General features: G+C 40.5%; 3 protein-coding genes across 7 annotated transcripts; 2 read left to right on the top strand and 1 right to left on the bottom strand.

The window, feature by feature from the left end:
• The first annotated feature begins 754 nt into the window (after positions 1 to 754).
• Positions 755 to 8,835, top strand: LOC135500325 (rac GTPase-activating protein 1-like). Of its 2 annotated transcripts, XM_064791719.1 has the most exons (17): positions 755 to 833; positions 1,086 to 1,182; positions 1,440 to 1,581; positions 1,768 to 1,828; positions 1,984 to 2,159; positions 2,326 to 2,533; positions 2,656 to 2,764; positions 2,978 to 3,180; positions 4,473 to 4,616; positions 5,387 to 5,440; positions 5,641 to 5,769; positions 5,952 to 6,169; positions 6,419 to 6,551; positions 6,730 to 6,856; positions 7,084 to 7,159; positions 7,365 to 7,382; positions 7,712 to 8,835. In XM_064791719.1, exons 2-17 carry the CDS (start codon positions 1,095 to 1,097, stop codon positions 7,767 to 7,769), a joined length of 1,944 nt encoding a protein of 647 aa, XP_064647789.1. In that variant the 5' UTR covers positions 755 to 833; positions 1,086 to 1,094; the 3' UTR covers positions 7,770 to 8,835. The 2 variants fall into 2 exon arrangements, with proteins under 2 accessions (XP_064647789.1, XP_064647790.1); XM_064791720.1 differs by lacking the exon at positions 7,365 to 7,382.
• A 1,365-nt stretch (positions 8,836 to 10,200) lies between these two features.
• On the bottom strand, positions 10,201 to 13,948 carry LOC135500089 (secernin-2-like). 2 transcript variants are annotated; one of them, XM_064791251.1, is made up of 6 exons: positions 13,846 to 13,948; positions 13,240 to 13,443; positions 12,787 to 12,974; positions 12,496 to 12,701; positions 12,006 to 12,239; positions 10,201 to 11,772 (listed from the first exon to the last, which is right to left on the bottom strand). In XM_064791251.1, exons 2-6 carry the CDS (start codon positions 13,411 to 13,413, stop codon positions 11,267 to 11,269), a joined length of 1,308 nt encoding a protein of 435 aa, XP_064647321.1. In that variant the 5' UTR covers positions 13,414 to 13,443; positions 13,846 to 13,948; the 3' UTR covers positions 10,201 to 11,266. The 2 variants fall into 2 exon arrangements, with proteins under 2 accessions (XP_064647321.1, XP_064647322.1); XM_064791252.1 differs by having other exon boundaries at positions 13,864 to 13,942.
• Positions 13,949 to 13,986: 38 nt separating this feature from the next.
• LOC135500088 (citrate synthase, mitochondrial-like) lies at positions 13,987 to 21,363 on the top strand. 3 transcript variants are annotated; one of them, XM_064791249.1, is made up of 10 exons: positions 13,987 to 14,104; positions 16,260 to 16,313; positions 16,482 to 16,589; positions 17,100 to 17,318; positions 17,700 to 17,870; positions 18,117 to 18,313; positions 18,644 to 18,773; positions 18,893 to 18,991; positions 19,258 to 19,467; positions 19,700 to 21,363. In XM_064791249.1, the coding sequence occupies exons 1-10, from the start codon at positions 14,057 to 14,059 to the stop codon at positions 19,859 to 19,861; spliced, it is 1,398 nt and encodes a 465-aa protein (XP_064647319.1). In that variant the 5' UTR covers positions 13,987 to 14,056; the 3' UTR covers positions 19,862 to 21,363. The 3 variants fall into 3 exon arrangements, with proteins under 3 accessions (XP_064647319.1, XP_064647320.1, XP_064647318.1); XM_064791250.1 differs by lacking the exon at positions 13,987 to 14,104 and adding an exon at positions 15,291 to 15,514; XM_064791248.1 differs by lacking the exon at positions 13,987 to 14,104 and adding an exon at positions 15,521 to 16,114.

Genomic DNA, 21,363 nt, shown 5'->3' with positions numbered 1-21,363 from the left:
CGGACAATCACGGAAAACCCCAAATATTATACATTTCTTACTGAATAATTCTTACAGTGACCATTCTCCCGTGAAAGACAGTTGCTTACGCTACACAAAAAAATAAAAAAATCGAGGGTCAACCATTGAACTTTTGAGATATGTTGAATTTTGCACAAATCAGCGAAAAACGCACCAACTGGCACTCGACGGCATTTCAACACGGGGCCGACGCGCATCCCAAGTTCAGTGTACACATACGTCGGCAACAAGAGTGAAATGTGTAGTTTCTTGTTAGCCGCCTATTGAGTAGCGCTCTAGGTTTCAGAAACTCCAAAAACATGCCTTTGCCAAAAGAACTGCTAAATCAACACTGGCGTACTGTGACGACCAAAAAATCAATGATTGTTTAGAAACTACGGCTAGGGCTTGGCCGCGCATGAATACAAAAAAACCCTCCCTAATGAGACCTTGATCTGGGCAGTGACATCAACTTTTATGATGTATGCGCATGCCATTGCTGTTATTAATTACAAACTACCATTTAAGTGTGTTGTTCCTAACTAATAGCGATTTTAGCTTATTCATTTGTGACGAATGCACATGATAATGGCTTTTCCGACACAAAACTAACAAATGCAGGTTGCATTGTTTGTGAATAACCCTGTAGTATAAAATTAGCTTTACCCATTTCCCAGAAGATGGCGCTGAGCCATCGAATCTCGCGCTCTGATTGGCTGAAATACTATTTCCTGTATTTTCAAAACGGCCGGGAAAATTTTAAATAGCCGAAATGTCCTATTTTATCGTTTAATATAAATACGAATAAATAAAAGGCATAGATATCACTTCAGGTGCGTGTGTTGTATACTGTAGAAGACAAATATGTAAGAATCGTTATGGAGATCAGTTCAACAACGACTAAATAATGCTTGACTTTGGCGATCCTTTTTTCCGGGGCGTGCATCGCATGCATGCATTGTATATACATACATACATGTGCATACCCCACGCTTTGTGTTTAGATTAGAAGCAGTGCATGTGTTGCTTTTGCTCATGATCTCAGGTCGGGGTAAATAAAACGTCTTTCCGTTTCTTTGTTTCAGTAACCAAAGATGGGTTCAAAGGATACCCTATCGTTGGTGGCAGCATTTGATGATTTAGTCAGGAATGCCAATGTTCTTACAGCTGGCGTGGAAACCGGTGAGAAAAGCCCTTGATTACTTCTTAGGTTGTTAACATACAACGGAACCTTATTTATAGACGACTTCGAAGAAGACAAATCTGTGCCAAAACAAATCAAATGTGCACACTCAGAATACGTCAGAAAACCTAAGCCGACTTCAAACAATAGAGACACAGCAGGGTGCTGCACCCTTATTCTCATCTAAAAAAAACCTATGACTGAGTTATGAGTTCTGTAGCATAACTTCTATTCTCTCTTTTGTTGAAATATTCAGAGTTTATGGCCTTTGTGAAGAATCAAGAACAATGTAGAAAGAAATGGCTTGCGGCGGAGGAGGGTAGTAGTAGTACAAGTAACAAGATCAGAAAACTGGAGATGGAGAATCAGGCTTTGGATACGAAACTAAAGCATGCAAGGTATGAAATAAACAAAAACTTTTAGCATGCAAATGTCATTGAGGATACCTTATTAATAGTAAATGGCATCTACTAACAAAAGCATTTTTTCCAATCGTTTAGACTACAATCAGGCACAGGCCTTTTGAACAGGGTGCCTTCTACAAATGTAATTCCCTACAATTTTGTCCTTTGCTGAATTTTTAGGAGCCAGATTGATCATGAGATGAAGAGACGGATAAAGGCTGAACAGGAAAAGGAGTGTATGGTAAGTTTGAACATACTTTTCCAACAATAACAATCGACCACATGTTTTTTAACTCACAAGAAGGTTCTTCATTGTGTTCAGAACAAGTCATTCTACCGAACGTGAAGATGCATGGCTTTAGGAGTAAAAACGAACGCGTTTATTTCTCTTTCTAGGAACGACAGATTGCCTTGATCCGGGACCTACTTCAGAAAGAGAAACAACCAGGTCATGGACAGAGTCTGATTAACGATCAAGAGAGGGAACGTGTCTTGTCCTATTTTAACAACACCAGTACATTCAATCACAACTCGCCATATGGATCAAATATGGATCCTGTATCGCCAAGAAGGTAATTATGGCAAAGTCTCTCTCACATTGACCGTCTTCTTGCTGGGGAAAGCAATTTGAACCAAATTGGCCCCTTGAGGCCAGAAGTGATAGGCAATGTCATTCTTTGCTTTCGCTTTTATTGTCATCTTCGAAAAATAACCATCGTCACAAATTGTTTTTTTCAGGCTCGACACAATCAACGAGTCCAACACTTCAGTTGTATTGGATTCAGATTATGACAAGACGGAAGAAGATCTCGATGAATCCTCGCTGCGTAGCGGGCGGCGCTGGAAACGACGTCGGGCGCCCACTGCTCCACCGCCCGAGGAGTCAGATGACGAAAGCGACGGCTCCTCCAAGAGACGGAGAACTAAAAGTGCCAGTGGAGAAGCAGTGAGTCTTTCGGTTATTCGTATTTCATTGTAAGAAAATTGTTTTTAAAAACCAACAGCCGGAGGACGCTTGGATGATGCACATTTACTTATCAACTCAGCATGTACTCTTTTTCTCTTCAGAACACCTCGATTACAGCAACAACGACCATCAGAATCCCCCCGCATGGAGGAACGATGACCGCAACATCTGAAATACAGACAGATGCCAAGAGACATCAAAGAAAGAAATGTAAGGATTACAATCTCTGATTAAGACTCTTAGACCTGCACATTGCACCTCTGCGGCTCCACTCTTCTCCAAGAGCAGCATCTGTTGTGAGGTAGATGAGCCAGAAGAATATGTCGACAAAACCTGCCTGGACTGCGAAATTAAATACTTTCCCCTGAAATGTTGACCCGATTGCAAGTCAAATGACTGATATTTATAACACTATCTTTTCAGCCAATGGTCACAATGATGACAACACTAACTCTAATAGCAACAATCCACGGGGCATCCTCAAAGATAAGACAAACCAAGAGACCAAGAAACAAACGACACCCGGCTCGCCTGTCCTCATCCGTACATACAGCTCAGCAGGCCGCCTCAATAAGGGTCATCTGTTTGTTACCAAGTCCATCCTGAGGATCGAATCATGTGGAGTGGTAAGGATCAAGGCGTAAAAGCTAAACAGTGTTGTATTTCTTTGTTTGATATTTGGGCAGATGTTGTAAGATGTGCCAGTTGACTAGAGATTGTTTTGAATGGTATATGCTGCTATCAACCACTAAGGTAAAGTGCTTGGATTAGAATGCTTAATTTGCCGACCAAAAAGACCTTTGGCCCGTTTGCTTGAGAGGGGAGGTGTATCTGCCAGAATATGAAACTACATTCCGGTGAATTTCCCCTGGAGGCCTTGTCAGGGCCAAGGAGGATACCGCGGTGACGTCACATCACGTGATCCCGACCCATATTAGTGATCGCTATGGCCAATCAGATTCAGTCTACTGAGAGCACCAGCACTGGACACATCTCCACGTCTCACTGTTTGGTGCGCTCCTGTACACAAAAACACCAATAGACATGAAATATTGCAATACCTAGTATGGATTCTTCCTGTGTAGAATAAAATTTACATAGCAGATTAACTTCCACGAATAAAAAAGACGTTTGCCGTGGCCAAAGTGCGGAAATAATGTCTCCGCTAAAATACACTACGAAATACACTAGGCAATGCACTACGCCATACACGGTAGAGATGAAGTTGAGTTTGTTATTGTTTTGACTTAGAAGCCCGCCCATATCATAATATATTCATGTATTCATGAAGTATGAACTCATTTCTGTCCCATACAACTCCAAGAACAGTCAATTTCTCCTTAAATCATCACCGAAACCGCGATATCCGCAGGAAGATTTCGTTCTAGTGTCCGAAAATGCATGATCTTACAGGGGCGCTAACTCGACAAATAGAGGGGATCTATGGGGATCTATGCGAGTTTTAGGTATTACAGGTCTCGAACTTGTAAAATCTGTAAACATGCCTCCAAATCCCATTATGATAATGAAGAGATTGCCCCATATCTGGGAGACTGTTTTGAAACCATCGCTAATTTTGGAAGATCGGTGCCGGCTATTTGGTTTAAAAAACCCTATTTTTCCCCATCAAAACAGCACTTTTCATTATTCAAATGATAGCTTATTGTCTGAAGACTTATTTCATAGCAGAAAAGTACTGATAACTCTGATTTGATGCGAAAAATCTAACTTTTTTGATGACTTGATTTTCCCTTGGCCGTGGATCGAGTTTGTTTACAATATGCAGCGCCATCTTGGAAAAGCCGTGACGTCACCGCGGTATCCTCCTTGTGTCAGGGCTGACATTTTCCTGATCACAGCATGGCAGCATTGGGGTCATGCAAGTCTTGCCATTATTCTATGTGTTTTCTGTTTTCAGTGTAACAAGAGAATAGGTTTTGGCAGCAAGGCTTTGAGGTGTCGCGATTGTCGGACAACCGCTCACATCGACTGCAAAGACAAGGTGCCACTTCCATGTGTACCCAACACACCGGCGACACCTGGCACCAGCAAGAAGGAAATGGTAAGTGCTTCCATGTCGATGTACATCTGCTCCGACATGCCCCCTTTAATAGAGCCCTTAGACAGGAGACGGTGTTCGGTGAACAGGTTTGTCTCTTGAGAGAGATTGTCAGGCCTTTCAATTGCATGGTTTCTACACCGTTATACGGTGTAGGGGGCGCCACATGTCCCCAAATTAGCCAAAATATTTCCCAAAATTAGCATAAAAATATAAAACAAAAAAAAATTCAAAAAAAAATTTTTTTCACAAATTTTTTTTTTTGAATTTTGTTTTTGTTTCTAGGGGTATCTGACCTCCCTGAAGCATATTTTGCACATCAAAATGCTCAATTATGCTCCTTTTCCCCCAACTTACTGCCCAAAACCCCAAAGTATGTCATTTTCTGGTAGAAACTGCAATTTCAGGGACACGTCCTTTAAGTTTTGGCCGCTGAAATTCTGAATATTTTTATCAGGTTGCCGTACCAAAATGTCCCCAAATTAGGGTGAATGGAGCAAAAAGTACATCCCCAAAATAGGCAAAAAAATTACAAGGTGTAAAGGAGTACGCGTAATTGAAAGACCTGATTGTATACTTTGGAATCGGATTAAAAAATGTGGCATCATTTGGTTTGCATCAATGAAAAGAAGTAGGTTTGCTATATTGCTCTACTTACTGCCATGTCCAGTGCCAATGCTACTGTCCTGCGTGTCTTGTTGTAATGTGTCCAATGCCATTCACTCAGCTGTTGTATTGAGGATTTGCAGTGAAATACATTTTGTTTTTTTCAGGGAGTCGTAGCAGATTATGCATCAAACGAAGCTCCTATGGTACCTGCTTTAGTGGTAAGAACATTGTTGTTTCCTTCCTAACTTTTTCTCAATCACTACATTGTCACAGCCAAATATCGTGGAAATAGCATCAACTGCCTGTAGGTTACAGTTACACAGACCTACATGTATTTGATATCTTCTTCATCTCTTTAGTCTCAACATCACATGGAATGCATCCACTCCTATTGTTTCTCACTTGTTCATTCTTGTAGATTCACTGTATACGAGAGGTAGAACAGCGCGGCCTAGCTGAGCCAGGCCTCTATCGAGTGCCAGGTTCGGACAAAGAAATCAGGGAGCTTAAGGAGAAATTTTTGCACAAGAAAGGCGTTCCTAAATTGGTAAGTATCATAATATTTGATTGGGACTTAGTCCTCTGGCTACATATTATTTGATAAATCAATGAAATCCATGCCAATTCCACATCATTTCTGTCAGAACCCATGACCATACAATCAAAAAGCATGATAAAAAAACTACTGGACAACACCAGTTGAAAGTATCCGATTATTCTCGGTTTCAGTCTGCCATCGATGACATCCATGTGATCTGCGGCTGCATGAAGTCGTTCCTGCGAGGTCTGAGGGAGCCCCTCGTCACCTTCGATCTCTGGAAAGACTTCGTCCACGCAACGGAATTGAATGACAAAGATGAAGCGCTGTGTCACGTTTACCAAGCCGTCAGTGAACTCCCACAGCCTAACAGAGACACCATGGCTTATCTAATACTTCATTTACAGCGGTAAGTACATTGTAACCACTCCAAGGTCTGCCTGTCCTCATCCAAACATCATTACTGATTCTCAGTTGAAGCAGTGCAGATAATTTAGACACATACAAAGGAAACTGTTTGAAAAAGTAAGGTGACTTTCCCAAGGCCACAAGCATTGTGTCAGTGCCTGCTAAAGGTCTTTAAATAATGACCTTGTGGACTGCCCACTTCTACGTTGTATAGGGCGAAATTGACATGCTTTTCTGATGCCTTTTCCAGCGTTGCAGATTGCCCCGAGTGCAAAATGCCAATCAGCAACTTGGCCAAGGTGTTTGGACCAACTATCGTGGGTTATTCTACCCCTGAACCTGAACCGATGCAGATGATCAACGAAACCAAGAAACAAGCCATGGTATGTTTTCATTTTAAAGTATGAATAGGATGAAGGCATTTACTTTCAAACATATAACCGAGATTCTTTGATTGTCTGTTACATTTATTTCGGTACCCCAAGGAGGATAAAGGAAATTCATAGTTTTAAGTCCAGGCGCCTTCCTCGTCTAACGATTGTAATCTCATTTTTCTTTCAGGTTGTGGATTTACTCATGACCATCACTTCTGATTATTGGGCCAATTTTATCAACGTGGAAGATGACGGTATCAACCTACGATCTCTCAATTTTGTCCGCACTGATGTCCACACCCCAGAACTAAGAGGTAGGTAAAATATGTGAGCCAGAAAGTTGTATGGTTTTTAAAACTGGCCGCAGAATTTGATTGAATTTGTTGGACTACTTGATTGAGAAAAATCACTGAGACACTGATCTTGCAGTTAGAAAATCTGTTTCAAACTTACTTTAAGTCATTGTGTGTGGCTAACGCCTCTTGTGGCCCATTGAATATCATTTTTTTTCTTATAAAATCTATCCTTGTTTCTTTTCTAGTTCCATCTAGTATGCTCGGTCCAGTCAATGGAAGCATGACCAAGAAAGCTCAAGAAGTCTTTGGTGTAACTCCCAGGTATGTTTTACTCCATTCTTACATCAGTTTCCCTTCTTTGTAATACATGTAAGTGTCAAATTTCTCAGTAAAAGTTACGTAACTTGACTGAAAATGAAATGCAGGTCGGCAGATAATTGTCCATTGTACTGTGAACCGCTCGAGTGAATACCTTTCGGTAAACGTGTTGCAGTGTTTGATCTCTTTCTTGCCATTTTGTCTGCAGAAATGGGAAAGACAGAAAGTGAGTTGACAGATTTCGTATGCATGTATCGCTGCTTTTCTTTCCTGTTAAACCGTTAAGATTCCTATGGCTGGTTTTCCTGAGCATGAATAACGCTGAAGTTGCATGATCCAGAAATTATACACATGTTTTAATCGCCTTGCATGATCCTTCCCTAGTTGCTCATTTCGGCATGTTAAAAATTTATTCTAGTTTGACCAGCCTGGTTGAAACTGGAAAGTACATTGTAGGGTGGGTGTTCTGCTATTAACAGAGGTGTCCACTTAGAAACTGCACCTTTTGGTTGTGACTTGATCCTTTTAATACTACATGTTTTTCTCCCTCTTCAGGACATCGAGAACAAGAACCGGACCGAGACACTTCTTCTCATCGCCAACATTGAATTGAACAACAACACTAAGGCCAAAATGATGAGGACTTCTTATAATATGAAGCTATTAACTTTTCAAGATCTCTCTGATATTGTCAAACCAATCTTTGGGATTTTTTGGAAAATAGTCGTTCTTTTGGGATTGAGAATACTCATTGTATAATGCCACGTTCGTTTACCAAACTAAAATGTACTTTTGAAACATATCAGATTTTGCCAGTACTGAGAGTCTTACCTCAGTTCCAACTTCCGTCAAGTATTTCAGCTGAATGATCACACCCACTCATCACTCAAGTGAACTGTTCCATGGAGAGCTGGTGATCACTCTCTATCAACAACAAGTTTTACTGTATACTCAATGTGAAGAGAGTAATTGCTCTCTAAAATACCTTCAAGCATGAACAATTTCCTCATCTGATTTTAAACAGTATTTCGTTACCTTTTGTAAATACATCTGTATATAGCCATCATTTTAGCACTACATGTATGTCATATTCAATGCAATGTGTGTCCAGTATTTATGTATCTTTGTCTTCTTTTACTTTGATAAGTTTAGCTTGGCCTTTGCTTTGGTAGATGTATTGGGCTTTGAGAAACTGTGTCGCGGCGAGGAAGCCAGTGGAGGCCTGTCTGTTCAAAAAGGCCTATTTTGCCTGCAATTGGCTGATGTGTTACAGGCATACCTTTTGACAAGCCTAAAGGTGGGAAATTGCTGCCATATTGGAACATATACATGTAACTCACCCAGGTAGCTTACTGATGCATAATTATAGTACAATACCTTACTTCGTAAGGCTGATTCACTATGAGAACCTTCACAAGTGAAAGTCGGGCTAACTACATGTATATTCAGCCTCATTTCACAGGGGACTCGAGTGTAATGACGTCAACACAGAATATTTGAGAGAGTATATTGAGAATGTCAAATTTTGTTTGAAAGATTGAGAGATGAAATGATGAGTTTTTATTTTATTCAGTATGTTCATGTAGTCTGCGGTGCAATTCATACCCGTGTGAAGTGTGTTATAAAATCTTCAATGTAATGTAGCTCATAGGTGTAGAAATAAAGTTCTTGTAAATAGATCAGAGTACTTCAAGTTGTGTACGTGTGACTCCATTCTGTAGTAATTGAAATCTACGTAATTGAGGTTGTCACAATTGTCATTGGGAAGTTTAGTTTATTATGTGAAACATTCATTTCCTGGGGAATACATTGGGTAATTGATTGTGTACATGTGACTGCCTATGATCAGTCTTTATCCCCCAATTCAAATAGTCCATACAGTGCATTTTCATGGGATGTGAAATTGAACCAAACTACAGCACTCACTATAGCCCCAGCTGAGCACAACTGCCAGTCATGATGGAAAGACATAGCAAATTCTCCCGATAATTGCTGGGAAAGCTATGGGAAACCTGTACTACAAGTGTTTGTCCCAATTTGGTCTTTTTGAGGACAAAGTCACAACCTGAATGCAGGGGTAAGTAACTTGAATTGAATCCGTAAAACAGTACAATGGGTGATATGAATAAAGACTAGCAAATGCTTTTATCTAAAACTCCATGTACATTTACACTACACCTTTCTGTACAAAATTGAAGTAAAAGCATTTGCTAGACTATTCATATCAGCCAATATCCTGTTTGCTGCCCCATCACTTGACTCGAACTGTATAGACATGCGACATCCCATTACATGTAATGATGAAGAATAAGAACAGTTTAAACTTTCTTTTAAACAACATTTATTTGTTCTGAAAGCACAAAGTTCATTGTCTCCATTTGGAGTAATGGCAGCCAGGCATTTATCATATGCCCCGACAGTCAACTAGATGCGTGCATAAATTGACATTGCCAGGACCTACATGTATATACCTTACCCAGGATCGTCTAGCCGAGAGAACTCGGCTACTTGGTTTGCCAATTTCAGCAAAAGAGCAACATGAATTTCATAGATGTTCAAACGAGACAGTGATATTCCAAGGTGAGGAGTCTCATAGTTTTCCTCAGAGGTTCAAACAAAAATGTAGTGGGATAACCATGCTACGTTTTCATGGTTTAGTTTGCATCAGCCAAGTTTCTTCTAGATGATCTCTCCTTGCTCTGTGGTATACCTTATCTCGTTAGTGACTCTTCTCTTAAAAATTGTAACAAGTAACATGAGTATGTTTCAGAGTTCTATGAATCTCGATGTTACTTCAAGACCAAGTGCAGAGGAAAGACTGACTGAAGAGCACATACAGAGCTTTAGCTGTACTATATTCCATTATTTACAAATGAAACTACTATATGTTAGCTTCAACATGTAATTTTAAAGAATTCCTGGGCAAAACTAAGGGATCTCCACTTTGTCGTACTTCAAAGTTTCACAAACAGTCCATAAATACATGTAGATACCACCTGGCTTATCTGTCATAATCAAATTATCAATATCACTTTAGAAATATATTACAGTGCAGCTGGAGGCTTTATTGACCAACATATTACATAAATGTACCACAGACAAAATGTACATCAACATACACGTACTATCATCCAACAATTCTCACAAAATAACATGTACCCCTTGAATTGAATCTCTCACTCCTCTTATGAACTGAGAAGGCTTTAAGCTAGCGCAATCAGCATTAGTAAAAATAAACACCTCTGGAAAAAACATCTCCACAATAATTTGAACTAGAAATGCATTTTGGCTGGTAATACACATTGAGCAATAGGTGATACTACAATGTACATGTAAATGTACAGGAACACACATGCAGGCTATGTACAATTCAAATGACAAATTCAAGGTGAAAAGCCTTGCAAAAATTCTAGTTAAGTGACTGAGGATTACCTCAAGTCACAAATGACACATGTAGAGAGTGATGGAATGGAACATAAAAGCTTGCTGGGGGGATTCAGAGGTGAAAAAGTTCTAGGCTCAATCTCCCTGAAGAAAATAGGTGTCCTACATGTAACTATTTAGATACTAGCACAGCCAATGGTATTCATTAGCCTCTGCATTAACATGGCAATTAACAAGCTCCATTGGTGTATGCGTACTGTAAACTACGCAATGTTTGCAAGTGTTTTACTTTAGGACATGGCAGGCCAACACAAACATTCAGTAAACACAGAATTTAGGCTAGTGCAAAGTAAAAAAGAGCAAATTCACCAACTTTTTGCGAACATTACTTAGTTTATATTAGTGACGGTCAACAGTTGAGTCATCTCATTTCCCACAACAATTCAACCCTGAGCTGCAACAGTGACAACAGATTTCTTGAAGCACCTGTCATCTAAAAATAACAACAACCGGTTACGTAGACTAGAAATTATGGAATCAAGTATATGTACATGCCCAATATTTCATAAATTTGGCACTGATTTAGGCCTTGATAAAAGTAAAATATACATAAATTGTAAAATTAGTAGACAGGATGGTTGAAAGTCAATATTCCTCCACATGAGTGCATCACTTGACAGGGTCCAGCAACCTCGCACACACATTCTGTTATGATGTCTGCACTCCCTATTTATAAAACTTACACTCCGATTCCACAACGTCTTTAAACAAATCCTTAATTTCCCATAATTTCGATTCATCAAAATCTAATAAAAAGTCTTGCACATCTTCTACGCACTGTGCTTCCAATTTACTCAAAACTTTGTGTAAGTCTTTTCCACGTTTCTCCATCTTCATAATATATTCTCCATTTTCGTGTGATTTGTACAAATAATGTCTGCGGTCAACTTTGGACTGAAAACGTGGTTTCACCTTTACCGGATCTTCGTCACCATATTTAGGCGAAATTGTCAGCTGTCCTATCGTAACGTTTGGTGCGAATATAAATGGTTTGAAGACTGAGTATTTTGGATTGGGTGTAGCTGTGAACCAATGACTGCATGGTATTTTAGAGCTGGGTAGATGTAAAACAGAGACCTGGCTACCGGTTGGCACAGTGAATCCTGTCCGGCAGATGCCACTCTCTTCATCGCGTAGAATGCTGAACATGTTCTGGATGCTAAAAGTACCATCTGAAATGAAATGAAAATAAAACTTCTGTTTTGAAAAATTTCAAGCTTTTTAACCGGAACATTTATAATCAATCTGAGTTGTAGAAACTGCTTGACATTTCTATTTAAAACAGTAAGGATATTGAAGGTGAGAAGGCCAGGGTCACAGAGGCACAGGCCAGCACCAAAACTAAATCAAACACTGTATGATCATGATGCGGACACCAGTATAACCACTAAAACACCATATTTACCAGCTGCATATTTTTCCATCAGTTTCCTCCCACATTCGTATCTATGATCTGCTCTTTGATTGGCTTCACATGTTTGTACTGATGGTGGCTCCTCACGACGATACGTTTTGGTAAAGTCAAAATCTCCATCGCCATTCCATAAACCACTGGTCTGAGCATGCTCCTTTATTCCACTGGACATGGCGTCTATTTTCGTTGTGATAGTCAGACGGTTTGATATATTTCTAACACCACCTGTAAAAGAAAAAGAAAAAAGGGTTTACTCAAGGCAAGTAAGGGTAGCAAAGAAAGAAATTTTACTGTCAACTGACAAAGCGCTGATAATACATGTATGTATATCCTTCACAAAGGCAACTTGCCTCTGCAGAGTAATTTCAACATCTATCCATTACTCTCACTTTGAAATGACATCACAGGATTTTACTGAAGGAGATACGACTAAAACAGGTCCTGGACAGAAAGTCAGGCCCTGAACAACTTGGAAGCTTACTTGATATCGTCTCTGCTGCCCAATGTCTCCCAGCAGTTTCCAAGACCCAGGCCTCCGTTGCATCTACGATTATGAAAGAATTATGATAGATGATGACCTTCACTGACTCTTCCTCAAAACAACGGCCACCTTGACCGTGCTCCTCCAATAATTGTGTGATAACCTTCATGGCTTCAGCAGCAGTTGCACCTCTTTCTAGTCCAAGCCTGAAGAAGAAAAATACATTTTAAGAGTATCCATAGGAATTCAAGATCTTTTTACATTCCTGATTGCAGAAGACGTAGCAGTTACCTAACAAAATCCATCCCAAGTAACCTCTCCTCTTGATCTTCTGGTCCTTGTAGTTTGGTAAAGACAGCTTCATTTCCGATGCACACCCCTTTATCATTGGCACCCATCTCTGCTCCCCACATCCAAGCTGGTTTTGACAAGATCACTGCATGGGTATGCGCAACTTGCTCAATCTCAATATAGGTGCACTGAAAAGGAGTAGTGAATTTCATAAATATTTTGAACGCAATGATTTGATACAAGTAGGATTACTTGTGGTGCCACATGTCAGAACAAGTAATTCTATGGCAAAAGGGGTATCAGTCCCATTGACATTTTTCCGACAAATGATAGAACTTCTGCAAGGTTACTGAACCTGGAGAAAACATTACAAAGACCAACAGTTGTTTGTCACACTAGTAGAATTGAGCTGTTCAGAAGGCTTTGATTTTAATGTCATTTGATGATACTGACCTTCAGCCTGGCTCCACTCTCATGATCAGCTGCAACTTGATAGACAACTTCTTGTACCTCTGTTGATGGTCGATCCGAATTTTTACCAAATATAACAGTACCTTCAGGAGTTGCTGGAGGAAGCGCTACAAAGTTGTCACATGACTGCATGGCCTGGTATGCGACAGGATCCATGGTTCAGAGGTGAATTCGGTTGGTTTTATTCTGAAAGAAATGCAATAATATTCAATGGATATACGCCCACAAAATACGGTATCCACAATATCCTGAATCAACGACCACGTCGTCATCACTGACATCAGTAGAGTACCTGTATGGCTGTAACCTGGGCTGATGGGGGGGGGGGTCGTCATCAGTCACATCGTACACTGAGACGAGGCTTGTTTTTCCACCACATCGTCACTGGCAATTCTGACCACTTTGGTCCTGAAACTGGGAATTTTGTGTTGATCATGTACATTATCAATCATCAGTGCTTCCCCCTTTCTCAGTTCCTGATGATTTTGACAGGTAGTCTTTACCATCCAAATACAGATATAGTACAACATCTGATTACTAAAATAGTAACTTAAAACGAATCATATCAACTTTAACATCATTTCTTACAATTCAACTAATATTTACAATGAGCCGATTTTCTGAAAACAGTGAAAGTTTGTGTTGTTTTTCTCGCAGAATTTCATCAGGTTTTCCCGGAAGCTGCTGTGCCAAAGACTTGCGCATGCGTGAAAGGCCACTCGCAGTGCACTCTGGGTCAAACTTGGGAGAAAAACTTTCCGAAGATCTTTGCTGAGGATAGTTCAAAAACTCATCAACTATGGCTTTATTCCGGTCACTTACCACAAAAATCGTATTTTCTCCGAAGGTGAGTTCCCTTCTAACTTGTTTGATATCCGTATTTTCATGTTTCAAGGTCAACTTTTACCCAAAACTTCATGGATGTGCAAGCCGGTTTTGCTCGACTTTCGGCTGTCTGCACGCAATGCTAATGCATTCCATCAAGAAATGTAGGCCTACGTGCATATTACAATACATGTATTATGATTTATGTAACATTTTTGGTCTACAGTACAGTGTTGTGTCTGGTAGTGGTAGTGGTGGTAGTGTGGTGCAGGTCACATTCTGTTATGTAATAATGCATTTGATGTCCGTTCCCCGTCACCTGGTCTGGTGGTCCTGGCATGGTTACCAAGCCTAAGGCTGTGCAGTATGCCAGTATGGCCAGGCCAACTCAGCCTAGGGCCTATAGGGCCTACCTGTGCGTGCGCTTTTCGGCTTGATTGATTGCAGAGTCCCTGACAAATGGCAAAAAGACAAAGAGAGGTTTTGGTAAGGTCACGGCGGTTAGCCAAAGAACCTCTTGGGATGACCTTTTTTTTACATTTGTCAGGTATTCTGCAATTGAGCCAATTTTTCGACAAAGATGAATCGGAGCGAGACGGCAATGCATGCTAACCAGTCCCCCAACGTTCCCATTCTTGGATTTTAAATGTTTTACCCATTCATTGACCTACATTTCCTTGTTCAGTTTACTGATCATTGCAAACTATTGCCCGTATTAGTGATTTTATAGGCTATGAGGCCAGCAGTTCAAAAGTGATGATTATAAATCATCATAATGAGTGACAAAAAGAAGAAACAAAATAAAAGTAGGCCTATGTGACAATGCAAATCTCAAGGTGCGATCAGGCAATCATTTTGGAACAGATTCAAAAATGTCAGCAAAAATCTCATTTAATGCGCTGTTATGAAGTATTGAAAAATCCTGGGCTGGTTAAATGTAATGCGGTAGTTGTTATTGAAAGGGCAAATGTATACCTCTAAATTACCGTACTCTTTAAAGCTAAATTGTGAGTTCATTTGACATCAACGGCAAACGACGTGCTGTGTTTGTATCAAATAATTGATGACACTTTTGGCAAAACTCCACATGGACTTTAGTCAGTGCAGCAAAGTGGTTTTATTGGTTCATGGTTCAATTGTACTTGTTTTATTGTATACAGTCTTTCATTGGGTGCAAAGGCCATAATAATAATCTCTGGAGTACAACAGAGGCCTGGAACGCTCTCACAGAGATCTCGACTTCATCACAAATAATAGCCTTAAGCCCAGCTGTGGTTGTGACGCAGGTGAAATTCAAACAAAGTAACAATACATGTCTTAAAGCTTTTGATCTTGTGATGGGATTTCTAGGTAAACTGTCGAAGGGGTACATCTGAACATTTCCTGAGATAAACTTCATTACAGAGTTAGGATCATCACGTTTTGGAATAAGGTCTGCCTTATTTGATACCACTACAGTTCAAGCAGTGAACATTCCAAGCTTACATATTGTAGGCCTTCATGTCGGAATACTGGAAATTCTGTTTCGTTGAAGTTGGACTGCCTATCATTCTGTGTGGAGACTCCGGAATTGTGGAAATGGGATTGTTCTGGCCCATGATGTCAATTGGGATATCCATGCAGGAAACGAGGAAGATCGTGTTTTAAAATCGAAACAGAACCAAATGTTCATTATTTGTTAATTGTTGATCAGAACACAATGTCGACTTACATACCCAACCGACTACTGTCCTTCAGGATTTCACAAACGTTGTGCTCCGTGCATGTTCTCCGTGTTGTTTGGTGTTTCCACGGTCATCCACCGCCTGATTCTAGTCAACTTATCGACCACATATTCACAGCGTTGTTATCCCTCCTATCAACACTTCTGGCTGCTCTTTTCAGTATTCTCAAACAACACTCTGTTCGATTGAAAATAAACATTTACGAGCGCTACAGTCCGAAAAAGTCCCGTTCACGTGTCGAGTCTCGCCGGAAGCCGTTACGTATACGGCGGGTCTCCCCTGACACGGTTAACATCGGGAAAATTCCAGTAAGTTGCTGAACTGAGATAATCTGATCGTCATGATTGAGTGGAGGACAAATGTTGTTCCTGCGATGAAAAACTTTTTTCCCTCCATGTAATCTACATAAAATCATAACTTTTCAACCAGAAATGCATGCTTTTCTCTTTGCAGTACTCCCTCCCTGCGCTATCTTCAGCTGTCAGATACCTAGGTCAAGATGTATCGGTGAGTATCATTTGTATGTCTTGTCCATCATCAAATGCTATCCTAAGGAAAAAAGGAAGTTTATTGTAGAACCTGCCTCAATGTCAGTCATTGTCAGTCGAATGCCATAGATTAGCGTACTTTGAGTGTCGACATCAGTCTGTGATAATGTGAATCTCTTTATTTTAGGGTTTGAAAGGTGTTATGAAGGAACTGATACCTAAGCACCAGGAAGAGGTGAAGGCGTTTCGTCAGCAACATGGCAATACCAAGATCGGAGAAATCACGGTCGATATGGTAAGTGGCGACACTGTTTACTTTCGCAAGACCTCTTCAATAGCATTCCGCGAAGATGACGTCACTGCAGCTCCTGCCCTCTATTTCCCCATCGCTGAATTACAGGCAATGTCGGACAAACATGCGGTTTCGTAATGGATTCAGGCTTTCTAACTAGGGCAGTTAGATTCAATCTGGCACATGTCCGAGTGTTGGAAATACTACATAATTGTTCTGAATATTTCTCTCTCTGACTCTATGGTATCATTCATGCTAAAAACAATGCAGGGTCAAAGATAATTGACTTTGCAATAAGCTCAAATGCGTCGAAATAAGTGTCGATGTCCGACTGTCACGTGACTAAAACGTCATCAATATCTTATGCAAATGACCTTGTGAGCTATAAAAAGTAACTTCGCGGAATGCTATTGCTAGATCTGCAAAACTGAAATGTTAATGAAAGTTTGCCGGTTTATAGTAATGGTAGCTTCACACCCTCTGTTATGTTGACTTTGGACTCTTCCTTCACAGGTGTATGGCGGTATGCGAACAATGAAAAGTATGATCTGCGAGACCTCAGTTCTCGACGCTGATGAGGGAATCCGTTTCCGTGGCTACACGATCCCAGAGTGCGAGAAACTCCTGCCCAAGGCTCCCGGTGGAGGAGAGGAGCCACTTCCCGAGGGTCTCTTCTGGCTGTTGTTGACTGGAGAGATCCCAACTGAAGCTCAGGTTAAAGGCGTATCACAGGTGAGTCAGATCATGGTCATTCCTATCCATGCCTATCAGTTGTCTGTAGAGATTAGTTACAATGTCAAATCCAACAGAGCATTGATATACATGTATTGATACATGTATGAAACTGTGTTACTGGTAGTGTTCGTGGACCCCATGAGTTCAATTATACCTTGTTAGCTGTTGTAGTCCCAACATCAAAGTTCCAATTTTAACAGTCACTGAGTAGTGCTGTACAATTATACATGTATTGAGTCACAAACTATAGCAGAAGAATAACCTTGCTAAAGACCATCCAAATTTGTGTCAACCTTTTCCAAAGTGATATCATTCATTTCAAATCGTGTTGGGCTAAAACTTTATTTGATTTTAAAATCATCTTCTTTCTTATTGTAGGAATGGGCAGCGCGAGCATCCCTCCCCACCCACGTCGTAAACATGTTGAACAGCTTCCCTCGACATGTCCACCCAATGTCACAGTTCAGTGCAGCCATCACTGCCCTCAATACCGAGAGTAAATTCGTCGAGGCATACAACGCTGGAGTTCACAAGTCGCAATATTGGGAGGTAAGAAGTATAAAAACTCCTGTACATGAAGTAACATGCAAAAGATCCCACTTTGGGATAAGTGTAAGCTGCTGTGAAGTGTATTCTCGAAAAAGTGACAGTGAGGAAAATATTTTATGTAACCTCTGTAACATGCCAAACTCTCACTGAGTGAACAAAGAAAAATAAGACAATTCTCAGTTGTGTATTTCAAAAATCACAGAAGCTTTTATGGTTTGTTTATAATTTGTACAATCTCTCTCGCAGTCAATTTACGAGGATGCCATGGACCTGTGTGCCAAGCTCCCAACACTAGCAGCCATCATCTACCGCAATTTATACAAAGACGGCAAAGTCTGCGCAATTGACACTAACCTGGACTGGTCCGCTAACTTCTGTAACATGTTAGGTTATGATAACCCCAACTTTACAGAACTCATGCGGCTGTACTTAACTATTCACAGGTGAGATCAGTAAACCCTTGTGTGTTAATTCTCCCTGCAACAATTCATCAGAGAATGCTGCATTAAAAAGGAGATTTAAGGTGAATGTGTTACTGCATTTGATGGCAATCCATCTCCTGACTGTGTCCAAAATGGTGTCACTGACATTGTCATGAGTCACAAACCATGCCAGACACACTGGGGGCCTCTTGTTTTACAGTGACCAGTCAATAATTAAAGGACATATTTGACAGACCGAACTCGCTCATGATCAAACCTGACACTGGTAGAAGCCTAAAGCAACTCCACCTCTCAGATTTTCACGTCCAAAATATCTCCTCTTGTTTCCAGTGACCATGAAGGTGGCAACGTCAGTGCGCACGCGTGCCATCTTGTAGGCAGTGCTCTCTCGGACCCGTATCTCAGCTTCTCCGCTGCCATGAATGGACTGGCCGGCCCTCTCCACGGTCTTGCAAACCAGGTAAGCACCCTAATGTCGTCGTCCTTTGTTGATGAACATTCTGAACTACAGTGACCCAGCGCTATATAGGTCTCATGATTGTTGTTGCTTATAAATCCAATCTTTCTTTCCGTCTACAGGAGGTGCTTATCTGGTTGACTGCTATAAGGAAGGAACTAAAAGATCTTTCGGATGAATCCATCAGGGAGTTTATCTGGAACACTTTGAAAAGCGGACAGGTAAACTCAGACAAAATTTTGTAATTTGTCAACATTCTGACTGTTCCAACTGAGTGTGCCATTCACACACCAGTAATAACATTTTGTTTTGATTTTGCTGCCAACTATTGGTGTCCCCATACCAGAAGTTTTTTCCCATCACTTAACAAATTCGTGAGTAGCAACAGAGAGTGGGAACAGAGAAAGACTCCCCCATCCTCCACTTTAGTTCACAATGCCAGAGTCAGATCGGTTGTTGATGGTAACAAGCCCGCCTCTTATTCCAGGTCGTTCCCGGTTATGGGCATGCCGTCCTTAGAAAGACTGACCCCCGTTATGAATGCCAGCGAGGATTTGCCCTCAAACACTTGCCCGATGATGAAATGTTCCAGCTTGTAAGCCAGCTATATAAACTTGTACCAGATATCCTATTAGAACAAGGCAAGGCCAAGAACCCCTGGCCCAATGTAGATGCTCACAGTGGAGTGCTACTGCAGGTAAGTTAGCTTCTATTTCTATCCTCCGAGGTGAACTTGGCTATGAATCCACTAGATGGCCTTGATGAGTTGTTAAAAACCATGGTAATTGTGATATACCATTTTGTCCCAATACTACTTTAAGCACTTGTCCCAATCAGGATGAATCCCACATCATTCATCTGCCGCTTGTCCTCTAATATGGCAGCAATATTGGTTGAACACAATTCAAACAAAATGCTTTACTTTTCAGTATTTCGGGATGACAGAAATGAATTACTACACAGTCCTGTTTGGCGTCTCGCGTGCCATGGGTGTGATGGCATCACTTATCTGGTCTCGCGCTCTCGGACTCCCCATCGAACGACCAAAGTCAATGAGCACGGAAGGTCTAAAGAAATTTGTGTCGAAATAAATGCTAGTGTGACAAATAGTGCCAGTTGTGTCCTTCAACTCCTCAAGTAACCACCTGTACTCTTTAACGAGTGTCAACGATTTTGACATTTTCACTTCTTTCCTATTGGCATGACTCCAAATTCAGAACCAGGATCGATGCAGTTTTGTGTTTTCACTTAGATTATTGTGTTAAGACAGGTGCTGTACGCTTATTCTGATCTCGCTGTTGTGGTATTTAGTACTATGGCCTATAGGCTCCATCAAAATGGTACAGAGTTATTCTGTGCATTTGTTGTGGGTAGGCCTAGATATGCAATGTTTGATGTTAGGAGTCGTCAAGTAAACCAATAAACAGAATCTGCAGACATTTGTTTGTCATAAACTGGTGTTTTATTCATTACATGTATGTGCTAGTTTTCATGCTGCTTTGCAGCGAAAGGTGTGTCATTATTAATTTATTAAGGTCTCATGTCAACAGCCGTTCCATTCTGATTGTAATAGCTGACACTAATTGTTTAATTTTACTAGAAATTGGTAAATATCGCTGTTGTGAGACAATTAGATTAGTATCACAATTTCGGCCAGATTAAGTCCTGAAAACAAAGGCAATGTTATATTGTTAACTTTTTTTCCACAGGGACCACAACATTTCTTGATTCAAAATGGTTTGTTAGGACATCGGTGTTAAAATACATGTAGATGCCACTGGTTCATTGCATTGAGGGTTGTTGTGACATGTACACATACTGGGAAATGTTGCGAAATGTTACCGCTTTCATTTGGAATGTGTTTATCGTTATCAACATTATCATTCTCCAACTAGAACAGTTTGCTTGTTTTGCATCATGTGATGGGGTCAGAGGGATTAAGCTTATCCTTCTGCAGATGAAGCTGGTTTATCTTTGTAACCACTTTGTGCGGTCGATTGTACCATGAATGCATTGTACTGAAGCCATAAAAAACTTTGTGCAAAAACTTTCTGGCCCGAATTTTGCTCTGTCGGCTCAATACAGTGGTGTGCACATGAATATAATTGAGAGCCAAAACAACATCTGGGATGTTTTTGCTGCTTTCTCAAAACAAAGAAACTACATATGTCTTGATGGCTCTGACCTCTTCATGATATATGATAAACTTACCTGTATTAACTCTCTCACAAGCTGCATACGATATTATTTTACTCAAAGTTGAAGGCAGAAGTTACTGTGGCAAAGAGAGTAGATATGCATGTAATGATTGTACATATTTTGTTGATACATATATATTGACTCGTTGAATTCCTGTCCAAATATGTGTACTTCTTTTGAAGCAGATACTGTATATGACATCTGTAAAGGATTGATATCTTTTGATGTAAACTCTGTGCAGATGCTGTCTGTTACGTACGGGTATTGTAGATTTTCAATTTTCGTTGCTTGACCTTCTGGTAACCATAGTTTGACATCATTCCCCCTTTGAACCAGTGTGGACATTTTGCAGTGTAATTAGACTAATAATAAACTAATTAATATTTCGTGATAA

The sequence above is a fragment of the Lineus longissimus genome, chromosome 16 (genome assembly GCF_910592395.1).
Source record: "Lineus longissimus chromosome 16, tnLinLong1.2, whole genome shotgun sequence".
Classification (NCBI taxonomy): Eukaryota; Metazoa; Nemertea; class Pilidiophora; order Heteronemertea; family Lineidae; genus Lineus; species Lineus longissimus.
This window is presented reverse-complemented; position numbering and strand designations above follow the sequence as displayed.

Excerpts from the sequence above, each read along its gene's own strand:
- LOC135500088 (XM_064791248.1), top strand. The coding sequence starts at position 15,782 with ATGTCGACTTACATACCCAACCGACTACTGTCCTTCAGGATTTCACAA. Across the intron at positions 16,590-17,099 it reads GAGAAATCACGGTCGATATG|GTGTATGGCGGTATGCGAAC; the intron begins GTAAGTGGCGAC and ends CTTCCTTCACAG. Across the intron at positions 18,992-19,257 it reads ACACTTTGAAAAGCGGACAG|GTCGTTCCCGGTTATGGGCA; the intron begins GTAAACTCAGAC and ends CTCTTATTCCAG.
- LOC135500325 (XM_064791719.1), top strand. The coding sequence starts at position 1,095 with ATGGGTTCAAAGGATACCCTATCGTTGGTGGCAGCATTTGATGATTTA. Across the intron at positions 2,160-2,325 it reads GATCCTGTATCGCCAAGAAG|GCTCGACACAATCAACGAGT; the intron begins GTAATTATGGCA and ends TGTTTTTTTCAG. Across the intron at positions 2,765-2,977 it reads GAGACATCAAAGAAAGAAAT|CCAATGGTCACAATGATGAC; the intron begins GTAAGGATTACA and ends CTATCTTTTCAG.
- LOC135500089 (XM_064791251.1), bottom strand. The coding sequence starts at position 13,413 with ATGGATCCTGTCGCATACCAGGCCATGCAGTCATGTGACAACTTTGTA. Across the intron at positions 12,975-13,239 it reads AGAGTGGAGCCAGGCTGAAG|TGCACCTATATTGAGATTGA; the intron begins GTCAGTATCATC and ends ACTCCTTTTCAG. Across the intron at positions 12,240-12,495 it reads GGCAGCAGAGACGATATCAA|GTGGTGTTAGAAATATATCA; the intron begins GTAAGCTTCCAA and ends TTTCTTTTACAG.